At 40.2% G+C, this 12,266-nt stretch overlaps 1 protein-coding gene across 2 annotated transcripts in view; it reads right to left on the reverse strand.

Annotated features, from left to right (window-relative positions):
* Positions 1-470: 470 nt before the first annotated feature.
* The window catches only part of OSBPL9 (oxysterol binding protein like 9), a 50,055-nt gene continuing 38,259 nt past the window's right edge, over positions 471-12,266 (reverse strand). The window contains exons 10-25 of one of the 2 annotated variants that reach the window (XM_065739084.1): positions 10,428-10,466; positions 8,201-8,294; positions 7,616-7,714; positions 6,752-6,911; positions 6,000-6,112; positions 5,709-5,827; positions 4,973-5,058; positions 4,565-4,739; positions 3,561-3,645; positions 3,206-3,316; positions 2,815-2,878; positions 2,564-2,704; positions 2,179-2,257; positions 1,779-1,870; positions 1,298-1,433; positions 471-1,190 (exon numbers count right to left, since the gene is read on the reverse strand). In XM_065739084.1, the coding sequence (XP_065595156.1) occupies positions 1,116-1,190; positions 1,298-1,433; positions 1,779-1,870; positions 2,179-2,257; positions 2,564-2,704; positions 2,815-2,878; positions 3,206-3,316; positions 3,561-3,645; positions 4,565-4,739; positions 4,973-5,058; positions 5,709-5,827; positions 6,000-6,112; positions 6,752-6,911; positions 7,616-7,714; positions 8,201-8,294; positions 10,428-10,466 (1,668 nt within the window). In that variant the 3' untranslated portion in view covers positions 471-1,115. The remainder of the gene's footprint in view (positions 1,191-1,297; positions 1,434-1,778; positions 1,871-2,178; positions 2,258-2,563; positions 2,705-2,814; positions 2,879-3,205; positions 3,317-3,560; positions 3,646-4,564; positions 4,740-4,972; positions 5,059-5,708; positions 5,828-5,999; positions 6,113-6,751; positions 6,912-7,615; positions 7,715-8,200; positions 8,295-10,427; positions 10,467-12,266) is intronic. The other variant, XM_065739095.1, reaches the window with a different exon arrangement.

Genomic DNA, 12,266 nt, shown 5'->3' on the forward strand with positions numbered 1-12,266 from the left:
AGTGGTGCAGCAGTTGTTCAATAGCAGTTCCATCTCCTTGAGGGAAGAGTGTTGCAGTGTCCCTGTAGGAAGTGGAGGGGGTGGGAGAGCCAGCCTAAGGCACTAATCTGACACTGCTTTTTAAAATTTTCTGTATGTGTAAGATAAACAAAAATGGAAATAAAATAAAAACTAGATTTAACCACGGAAGGAAAAGTAGTTTGACTGCTACATCCAGCTACTTACCCCGAGGTTACTGAGCTTCTGGCTAAGTGACAAATGCAAAAACTCCTGCTGCCCACTGGGAATGGTGCTGCCCACTCTGCTCCTTGTGCTACTTCACTGAGCTCTTTAGGAAGAAGGTGTGACTGCTCGCAGCGGAAAAGAGCGTGCTATCAGAACGCTGCACATGAAACGGTCATCACTCAGCTGCAGGTACAGTCTTGCTGCAAAGGTTTATTATGAAATAAAAAGTCCTTAAGAGAAGTTTGAAAAAATCTATTTATGAAGCTTTAAGATGCATTGAGTAGAGTTATCTATGGTTACATTTTAATCTCAAAATAACAAAGTTATTTTGGGCAAGACACTGAAATGCCGAAAGATTTGATTATCATACAGGTGGAAGATAACATTACGTAGCAGTTTCTAACAGACCTTCCCATCCAAGGGATCCTCCTATTGACACAGAGCCAACTTTCACTAGCTTTAGATGATGTCTTGCATGTTATTTTCTGGTGTGGTTTTGTTTTGTTTTGTTTTAAATATGTAGGACCCAGGAACATAATGCAACTGATACCAAATGTCAAGGCCCTCACAGTGGTTCTACAAGGCGTGTACATCGCAGCCCAGATCTCCACAAGCAGCAGTGGAGGGGCTCCAGCAGCAGCCTGCCATTGCAGCCTGCACACACGACCAGTCTAGCCGAGTCCAGCAGAAACCACCACGCAGCCAGGACGTTCCCTGTTCCGTTTAATTGCTTATCTGCATCAGTAAGTCCGGTATCCCTGAGATAGGAACCACTGTAACTGGAGGGGACAGGTGCTCCAAACGTTACGTATGTGACGACAGATGACTATCTTGGTATCAGACGTAAACTGCTAAGTCAGGGCCTGAACACCTTCTGTTTTCTAACCCGCTCAGTGCTTACTGGCAGCGAGTCGTTTCAGTAGTGGCTCATCATAAACCCAGCATTCACCATCTTCATGGAATAACTAGAGGAAAGGGAATGACAAAGCGTCAGCTTTTTATGCCTAAATAGCAGCAGGTCAGTAAAATACTGCAGGTAATAAGACATGAACACCCTCTGAACAAAGCTCACCCTTGTTTCCCATGGGGTCTCATTCTCCTTTCTGGCTCTGGCTTCAGCTCTCTGTCTCTCTTCAAGTGCATGTTTTGCAGCTGTAGCCGCATCAATGTCTCGTATTTTTAAGTTGTAGGTTACATCTTTCCATAAGCTGAAAACAGAAGTTTGAATGGAGACAGCTTTATAGAAGCACAGAGCTATAAGGCTGTAGAAACATCGCTGCCTATCTGTCATCACTGTTTGCACTGATCACTTATCCAAAGGACAGAAACACAATACATGTTAAACCACAACTGCTCTGCCTATTCAGAAACAGGGATGTGGTAGCAAAGCTCTCTGGCCGTCCCAGGGACAGAGGAGACTCTTCCCTGTTAGAGCCCAACCTGCCCACGCTTCAGTGCAGAGTGCAGCTGTCTGTGCAGTGAGCACCTGCTCAGTCACACTGTTCAGCTACAAGAAATAGAGCTGGATCTGTCAGTTTAACTCAAGTTCTTACCAGCGAGACTCAAAGTCCTCTTGGTCCTCCAGTTTCCTTACCTTCTTCTTAATTATAGGCATTTTCTTGGTATCTATAAAGACAGTATTCTCCTAATGAGGGATGAAAAAGAAATACTTATCAGTTCTTTATCTAGACTTGCACCTTCTTCTTCTTGTGTTCTGATTGTCAGAAAATACATTCCATTATTCTTTTGATTTTTTTATGGTAAGAACAGAGTCCAGTTACCTTAAAAATAATAAATTAAGGACTTCCGTCCTGAATTCAGCATTCCTGTGATCTTCTGAGCATTTTCATGTGAGTTCCCAACTGCTAATGTTTGTCTAATTCATATTTTCATACATATATATGTGTGTATGTATACATACACACGCACAGTTATAAAAAAAAGGTACCTTACCCCTGTTGAGTATTTTGCATACATGACACCATTCCATTCTCCTTCAACTGAGCAGAAGGGTTTCTTGTCATTAGGAGAACTAGAAAAAGAAGAGACATCTCTCAGTTGTATTACACTGACTAAAAAAAAAGCCCTTAGATAGTTCTGGGGTGGAAACAAATCCCTTTCAGGATACAGCTGAGAATACTTTGGAGCATGGCAAAGCTAGAACACAGGTTTACATAGCTTTCCTCACAAATCCTCTGGCTGTAAATGGCATCCTATGGCACACAGCCATCACAACCCAAGCTGATGGGTACAGATGTTTCAGGATTTCACGCCACTGACCTTAAAAAGCACAGTCAGCATTTAAGTAAACTGAACTGAAGATAAGTTGCTCGCTTACAAGATTTCAGCTGTAATTCTGTGCTTCTTTCCTCCATAAAATGGCTTTGTGTGGAAGACAATGGAAGCATTATAGCCTGTCTTTGTGCAACTAATACTGCATTCTCCACCAAGCTCTATCCATGGCACAGTGAGAATAGACCTGCAATGACAAACAGATGTATACACATGTAGAGCCTGGCAAGAGAAATATAAGATGTGGTGTGTTACAAGGTGAGAAAAATGAAAATACCAAACAGAGTATTTACTTGCCTTCCATAACCATTAGGAAAGGTCAAAATATAGTGTTCATCATAATCTAGGCATGTGACACACCCTATTAAAAAGAAAAAAAAATTAAAAAACATCCAGCAAAACCTTCGTAAAGCTTCACATAATGCCTCATGAAAAAGACAGTATAGAAAGGAACTGAGCCCGGGAGTGTCAAGCTGCCACAGAAGGCATGGAAATTGTGGCATTTACAAGAGAAATGTGGCTCTGGGTGATTTCATCACACAACGTGTGCAGAAAGTCTCCAGTTCCTAGGTACATAAGCTACATAAATTCCTAGCTACATAAATTCAACATCCGTATCCCACAGAATGTCTTGTCAAAGTTCTAGTTGCAGAATGTAAGTATTCTATGGCTGAATTCACACACATACCTTGCCCTATGTTATGAACTCCAATAGACATTCCTAAGAACTTTGACTTGGTCCATATGTGAGCATTGAATTGTATCCTCTTGTTAAAACACTCCGCATAAAATGCTGAAACTGAATAGATAAAGATATTAAAAACAGCAGCACCAGAAATTAATACCACTTCCCAATTCCTGTGTCAAGAAATATCTCTAAGTGCCTATGAATATGTAGCAACAGTTTGAATTTGTTTCTCTCTGCGGAAAAAAAGTTTCTAGAAAAAACTTTCAGCTTTAAATCAGAGAGGAAGTGAAGTCATTTATACCAGATGCTGACCTCACTGTTGCCATTTCTGTTAGCAAAGCTATTCCCAACTTACTTGGAGGATGATGAGAGACCTGCTCTGCCACAAAGGTTACGTTGCTTTTGCTGACCCACGGAACTGGTCCTTCTGAAACTGGCTCCTGTGTGGTAGGAGAGAGGACTTTCATTGACAGTGTTAACACAACAGCAGAAAGTAACTGGATGCTTCCAAGAGAAGCTGCTTCCACGTTTAAGGAGGTTTCTAGAAACACATTACAGTGGTGTTCTGTGGATTTGTCAGGTAGCCTGACATGCACATCAGGAATGGTCACACAACCACTAACAACATTCGTTGCCTGTGGCAGATCACAAGAAGTAATTTGTCAGAAGCAACAGAAGGAGAAATAACAACACTGTCTTTGTTCCACAAAAAGAGTTTAAACATTCACCTCAGAAACATAAAACTGGGTGTGATCTTGTACGCTAGTAGATTATTTCAGACCACACATCCTTCACTGAAACAGGCCAACCACAGCAAAGTACAAAAGGACAAGGAATGGCCAGGCACAGATGTCCAACTGAAATCCTGCACAAGCTCAGAATCCAAATTTCAGAAGACTTTGTACCCTTCAAACTTTACAAAAAGATTTTCAGACAAGAATTAAATATAGTGGACAAACTGTGCTGCTTTCTACGTTCTGAGTGATGGAAAGAAGCTCATGTTCAAAATATACTGCATTAGAGAACTGATAAAAATCAGAACTTTAAAAGAAAGAAATTAATAGGAAACTGTTTGGGAAATAACAACATTTTCAACAAGTCAAATAGTTCTCAAAAAAAAAAAAAAAAAAAAGGAAGGCTCAGATCTTATTATGCACAGTATTTAAAACCTCTGTCCAAAGAAAAAGGAAGAGGAGGGAGGCAGGAAAAGAAAATCAGTTAAGAAATTACCACAATTTGTAAATGTTGCTCTTTGAACACAGCACATGCAATTTCAGTCAGTAAACTATTTATTAAAGCTTTGAGAATTACCTGCACGTGTTATAAGGATCAAAAGACACATCACTATAGAAAACTAACCAGATCATCTTCAGCTTCGGTGCCCGGTAACACCCAGTGACATCGGAAGATCTCACCCAGAATGGGATTGTAAGGCTTTTTAGCAACTGACCCTTTTCTTCCTGCATGAAAAGCTGACAGGTACCATTTAACCACTTGAACCATTCTTTCCTTTGGATCCTTCTGGTCACTAATGCTTCACAGTCCAAAACAAAAAAGAACAGACAACACGTCACATAAGTAGACCTCTCAAACACGGCGAAGTTTTTGGATGGTTAATTGCTTTACAGCTAACAGTTCAACCAGACTACTATGACTATTTTTCAAGTTTAGATCAAGCATTTTTCCTCAGAATTAGTAACTTATACTTGACAGCCCCTAAGAGTAATAAACTACGTAAGCACCAGTTCTACTTCAAATGTTGAATACCTGACAAATAAATCCGGATGTGCAAAAAAGTCAGCATACATTTCCAACAGTGATCTTCTTTCCAGGATGAATGTTGGAAGAACCACCTGAGTAAAGAAATCGAGCTCTTACAGACAGATCAAGGTATTTTGGCATCCTGCACAAAATCATTCTACGTACTAATTGTAAATGGCTTACAAACCACCCAAGGCTTTGTGTGTCTGAGGCTGTTTTGCTCTCCAACTCAGTGAATTCCCACTTAAGCTGGTCACATTCAGAACACATCCAGTTCTTCAGTTCTACGTGTAGTAGTTGAAACAAGCAAGCAACTTACTCCAAGAAATCTCAGTTCAGCAGTGTTTCACTACAAGCTTAACAGCTGCCTTTACTCCATGTGCATCTTAATGAACACTAACACACACTGGGATACCACAGATCTCGTTCCCTTTGAACTGACTCTTGGAGCGCCTATAAATCTGGGTAAGGGGTTGCTGTATGCAGTAGCAACATTCCACCTGTTCTTCTGCTTCCCACAATGAACAGTTACGTTCTATAGAAAGTCATCAGATTTCAGGAGTTTCTAACTATTTTCTAACTATTCAGCATTTATTGTTAATTGGAATCGTTACTGGGAGAGGAAGAATGAAATGCCATAGCCTAACTATCCATTAATGAACAGTCAGATTATCACTTCAACATTATTTATACAGAACTCAGGGCTTTCCTCTCCCTCCCTGTGAACAGTTGTCAAGTTTACCTTTGTTAGATCCATTCCTAATCTGACTTGTGACAAGAGATGCATGATAACACTCTTATGTTCTTCCACTGATTCTCCTTCTGCATCATCATCTCTATCATCAGGAGGATCGAAGAGATCTAGAAAGACCAAATTGCTTTCATCACTCAACCTTCAAAGACTGTCTATATATACGTATGCTAGTTAAATATATATATGCTAGCTATTATCTTGTTGCATACATATGCTGACAGTTTTCAGACAGGTCAGCAATTAAAAGCTCCTTACATAAAGCTCACACAGTCCACTTACCAGCATCATTCGTCCCATTAGACATGGAAGAATTGAGTGACTCTGTGGTATCTGGACGTTTCAAACTGCTCCCTGTGCTGCTGCGAGTCAGGACTGCAGCAGACCCTGAAGAACTATAGAACAGTAATAAGTTCTTGCAACTCACAACGAGAAAATTCAGAAATTATTACAGTTCATTATATTATCATACTTTGGCTTCAGTTTTCTAAGTTTGCATGCTATTCCACAGAAAACTGTGTAGCCTCTCTTAAAATGGTGTTTCTGGTTAATAAGGAAGTAGAGTCTTTGGGGAGAGGCAGGCAACTTAAGGGATTTGTTTTTCATTTTTTTGTTTTGTGGGTTTTATTTTTTAATAATGGTGATGGGGATTTGGCTATTTAACAGTGCACGCACATGAAATACATCCTGGTCTCAGATTAATTCTCTGAGCTGGTGGCTTCTCTATTTCAATCTATGTTAAGAGTCATGTATACATGTATTTCAGCTGGAACAGGAAAGAAGCTGCATTCTCTGACAGACAGCTGTGCTAGGGGATACAGTATTCTTATTCTGTATTCTTATTCTGTTGCACAAAGAGAGGCTTGCCTTTTCTGTATGTTTATTTTAAGCCAATCTGTCTTGTTTGATTAACCAACCCCTGCAAGTAGATGAGCCTGACACTCGAGATTAAAAACAAAACAAAACAAACAAACAAACCAACAACAGAAATAGAATCTGTATTCAGCACAGCCTGCACTCTCTCAGCTACTTACTCCATACATCGTTTTGGGGAAGAACTGCTCTGATAGAATTCATCAGCATCATAGAACTCATCCTCACTGCTTGAGTAAGAAAAATCCGGAACTGTGTTCGGAGACAGATTGACATGGCTTGGAGAAGTGAGGCTGCTGCTAGGTGCTGACTGCCCGCTTCCTGTACAGCATTAAGAATGACAAGTTTAATTTAAGAACAATCAAACAATAATTAAAAACTAAACACAAAATCCACCAGTTCTAACTTGCGAGTAAGACTGATAAAATCAGACTCAAGCAAACCCAGTAGCTTACAAAACTCAAAAGCCATCATTAGTTAGGTTCATATTCAGCTTAGCTTAACAGGTGACAAAAGAAACATTACCCTCCCACCCAAAAAATAAGAGCAGAGAACAACAGTGAAGCATAAGGACATATTTTCTCCACAGTTGCAGATTAAAGGCAGAGCAGTGATACTGAAAACTTCTACAGATCCACAGTATGGTTCCTGTTGGAATGGACCTCTGGAAGTCATCTGCTCCAACTCCCACTTGAAGCACAAGAAACTCCAAAGTTAGAACAGTTTGTTCAAGTTCACATACAGTCAGAAAAAAAAGTCAGACCATCCGTGAGTGCAGCAGGTCATGTCAGCAGTTAGCATGCCATAAATAATAAAATCAAGTCACTGGAATTACTGATGAAAACTGCATCGAGGGAACTGCATCAATGGGAATGAGCAGTATCATTCCCAAAGAGAGGACTACAGCATTACTAACAGTTTAACATCTCCTTTGTAGTTGGCCTGCACAGTGTTACTGTAACGGCAGACTGCAGACAGCACACGCAGCTTTTCCCCATACATCAGTTGTTTACACAGAGCTATACCTGTACTATTTGGTGTTGGAGTCTGATTTCCAAGTGCTGCTACAACAGGTCCCACTGGTAAAGATGAGGGTCGCTGCTCTGACTTGCACAGCTGAGGTTCTAGGAAATATTTTGATACAAAAGTTACGTTTAATTATGAAAATTGTGCTTTTCTGGGGAAGGAGAGTCCACATTACATCACCTCACTCAAAAAAAAATCTTTTGTCTAGACAAATCTCCCAGAGAAACATGTCACTGTTAGCTTTTCACTCTGGATATTTTTTATATTTCAGAAGCTGCCATCAGTTAGCTACTGTTTCTTTTCCAAAAACTATACTTTCATTTACCCAAGAATATTAGATGTGTAAGCTAGTAACACAGGACAAGCATTACACACGGGCTCATCCACAGAACTCGAGGCAGCATTACCTGGAGGCTGAGGAAGCTCCACGCCTCCTGCTCTTTTCCTTTGCTTTGCAGCACCAGGTGCAGTGAGCACTGCAGACACGTGGCACTGAAGCCACCCACCTTTATGCAGCCCCTCCGTGCAGAGGGCAGCTGCCTCTGCCTCTTTGTGAATATTGCTACTGAGCTTCTCTTCCGTACCTGGAGGTATAACAGTCTGGGAAGGCATCGCACTGATCACTGGCTGCTCCAAAGGACTGGGCTGATATACTGCATCAACAGGGTTTATAGTACTCTGAGGTAAAAGAAACAAAAGCACGTGGTTTTTTTTTCCTCAATTAAAAAAAAGAAAAGCAGAGATAGTAAGAACACCATGAGCATAAGAAGTGCATAAATGCAAGGCAGCAAATTCCTGAGAGAGAAAGTGAAACACAAATCGACAGCTGAGGACATGAGAAATGCTTTCAGAACAGTAATACTTTGATTCCTTACAGTTTTTCTGGCTCATTACTTGGTAAAAGGCATGTAAGACCCTTTTCCATACATCTTGCAATTAAAAAATAGTGGTCTACGTCAAAACTGTGAAAACCTTTATTTGCCTGCCTATGAGGAGATCTTGCTACTGTCCTTAAACTGAAAGCTGTTGACCAAAGGAAGCAATACAATACCTTGTCCTCCTGACTTCCTATGATAGGAAGGCTCCATCCTTACCTCTTCTCTGGTTAACTGTATTCCTGAACCTTACCCCACATTAAAAATCTGTGAAGCTCGAAAGACTTTTTATAGCACAGAACTTATTAAAACAAAACTATTCCTCCCCAGTTACAGGAAAAAAAAGGTATAAAAACCGCCAAGTTCTTGTTGGTGTCATTAACTAGCATGCAAATGAACAGCCCAGGGTATATACTGTTACTCTGCTGCAATCCAGCACAAAGCCAGCTTCCCTTAGACATGACCTTTTCTTACGCATTTGTGCACACAACAAAGGCAGCTGTCCCACAAACATCACAGTTCAAAATCATCCTGTTCTCAGAACTGAGAGATTTTAGAACAGACAGCCCCGTGATACACAAGACACTGTTGCTATGGCTGTCTCCCCTAGGTCTTAGGGAAACTAGTAACACGAGACAGAAATACAGAACACTGCTGTGATAAAGAAAAAAGAACTTCAGAACTTCACCTTTTGACTCTGTTTGCAGGGTTGTAACCTTTTTCTTTAATAGTTCTCCACTATCCAGCATGAACTGGAGGTCTGTCCTCTGATATTTTAGGCTATGTCTTTATGGTTTAGAAACAAATAAACATATCATATTTTGATTTTAACAAAGTTAAAAAAAACAAACAAAAACCCAACCATTTAGAGACAGCCAAACTGTCATTCCACCATGGCAACAAGTTCAAACTGAAATCCTGACCTCTACCCAAGCCAATACGGATCTCAGGAAAACCCAAACTTCAGCCTTCACAACATCTTGTTGCATCATTCACTATACTTCTTCAGCATAAGCCAGACCACGGACAGTAAGAATAGTAGAAAATCAAATGTTGACTCTGTTAAGTTTCAGTATCTGTATTAAAACTTCTGAGCTGGAGATCTGCTGTCCACATCACCCCTACCATAGGATGTGTAGATGTGGGGCTGCCTGCCCTCCCCTTCCCAAAACCTACTCTATTGCACTAAGGTCTGAACTATGTGACACACAGGGTAATTGTTTATCTTGCAACAAGCATGAGGCCAAAACCTGTTATGTGAATCTTTACTCCAAAGTTCATGACACTAAACCAGACCAGTAAATGTATACAAAGAAAAGACAAAAAGCTTGGGAATTACTGTCAACTGCAACAAAACCAAATTTTAATTTTTTAGAGTCGTTCTGCTGAAACTAATTTCATATTAAAAGTATCTGGAAATGTACTTAAGTGATAAAAAAAAGAGAACAAAGAAAGAGAAGTGACTTAAACCAGAGGACAGAAGTTACATTTAAAATGCAGAAGTTATATTAAAGAAGGAACACTGCTTAAACAGACAGAACACAACCGTGTTGAATGAGCAGCACTGCAGTAAAGACAAGCAACTTGAAGCACATGGACAGCTGATCTATTTTATAGTGAAGATCCTTCAGATGGAACATAGAACTACTTCTATACCAGTGATTTCCCTTTCATCTGCTCACATGGCAGACTTCTCTAGGTGCTCCATTGTAACAATGCCATTTAAAACACTCAGTGTGAAACTGGCCACTGTATTTTCTAATGGCAAGGCTGTGAGCAATCTTGGAAGTTAATGACCCAACAGGAATTTTAACAAGGTACTTGAAGCAGTAAATTAGAGAAAGAAAGAACAACATTGCAAAATGAGTGGAAAGTCAGGTCTCTGTTCACATGTTCTGCAGAAGTAAAGGGAGACAAAGATTAGATTTAAACTTACTATAAGTCCATCTGCGTGCTTCTCCTCATTATTTTGGTCCTTAAGGAAAAAATGTTAAGAGTATCAACAAATCAATCTCGTATGTCTTAGCAGTTCTGTGTTATGTGAGAGCTCTAATAGCAAGCTTCTTTCAGGAACCATTACATTTTCAGCCACCTTAGTGTTCCTCACCATGTGACACAGTAACTAACTCAGAGGAAACAACTCCATACATCGTCATAGCACTCTGCAGATGAGTGTTTTCTGAGGATCTGTTGAACAAGCTCAATAAACTTCAGAAATGTCCCTTCTACCCTGCAGGACACAGTCACATCTCACAGTGTAGGCTCTTCCCAGCTAGCTAAGAGTCCCCCACATCACAGTCTGCAGCACTGGCGAGTCCCTGAAAACTGAAAGTTGAAGTTCTCGGTTGGTGAAGAGGATTCAGCACACAGAACAAGTTTCCAAAAGCACGTCTGGCTTTTGAAAGGGAAAAGTACTTTTATATATTGAATGTTTTGAGCTTTTTCGTATCTGTAAGATTTAAAAACTTTTTTTTTTTTTTTTTATAAACAGCCTAATGTGGCTTATTTTTGCCTAGGAGCATTATGAGAAGGAGCAAGCAGTGCACAGAATAAATTGTCATTGGGGAAATCAAACTCGTAAGCATGAAGTTCATATCAACCCAGAGCTAGCACAGGTTGAACACTGTACCAACACTGGTATTAAATTTCACTGCACACTGGGAGAAATTTCTTTGCTTCTGCTGCACAGTTCCTATTAACCAGTATGTCTGTGTAGCCTAAGACACATCTACGGAGTATTCTCTAGATTTCCAGTTAAAGTTATGAAGAAGATTGAGGGGGAAAAAAGCTGTAAATAGCACGAACAAATACAGGTAGCACATACTTATGTCTCAGTCCTTTGTACGCCCTTCCTTAGCTTATACACTTGTGAAATCCAGGCAGCTTTTCGCCATCAGCTAGCTGACCTTTCCTAAGCAGGGCTGTCCACAATGAAAAACAATACTAAGGGCAGTGAGTTCCACCGGGCTGTACATTTACAACAAAGAAGACAAAATGTCATTTTTTTTCCCCTCCAAACAGTTTCCACATCATGATACCTTCTCTAACTCCTAGGACATAAAACGCTAAGAAGCTGTTTTTATACTGATGCTCACTGTCCTATCTCCACAGCACAGCATCAGCTATGCAGCAAGCAAATGAGGCAATGAAACAGAAACGCCACTGATGTGGGCAGGCAGAAGTGGCCAGAAATGGAGATGGCAAAGATGTTAAGCTAAATATCTGAACTATAAGAACTGCTTCACAAAACATGGCCTATGTATTCCTGTCAATTTATCAGACCATGACAGACCACTATATACATTTATACATACTGCATCAGTAAAATTGGGCAACACCAATTGTCATACACAGGCAGGGGTGAACCCAAGCCAATGCCGCTCCTCTCCTCCCACTCAGTTTCGCTTAATTGCTTTTTTCTAAGTCAGGAATATACATAAAAAGTATTTACTTCATTATTTTCATAGTGCCCTGGGTAACCTCAAATACAAGAGCCATAATTATGCCCTGCATCTACCAGCAAGTTTACCAAAAATGTAACTGCCCAATTCCTAGAGCAGGCTGAATGTGTCAAACAGCTCAAGACACAGGAAGAAACAGGTTTCTTCAGCACACCAATAAATCCAAATAGTAATCGGCTGGATGATGGAAATAGAGATGTTCTGATAAAGAAATGTGGTAACCATTTTCAAGGTATGCAAACAAAAAAATATATATATAATTATGAAGTCTGTCTCCTACTGAGAAAGGCACTGTAGCAGTAAAAAGGGCAGAC

Source organism: Cyrtonyx montezumae, unplaced genomic scaffold (genome assembly GCF_038088225.1).
Source record: "Cyrtonyx montezumae isolate F1298 unplaced genomic scaffold, pur_monq_1.0 scaffold_1, whole genome shotgun sequence".
NCBI lineage: Eukaryota > Metazoa > Chordata > Aves > Galliformes > Odontophoridae > Cyrtonyx > Cyrtonyx montezumae.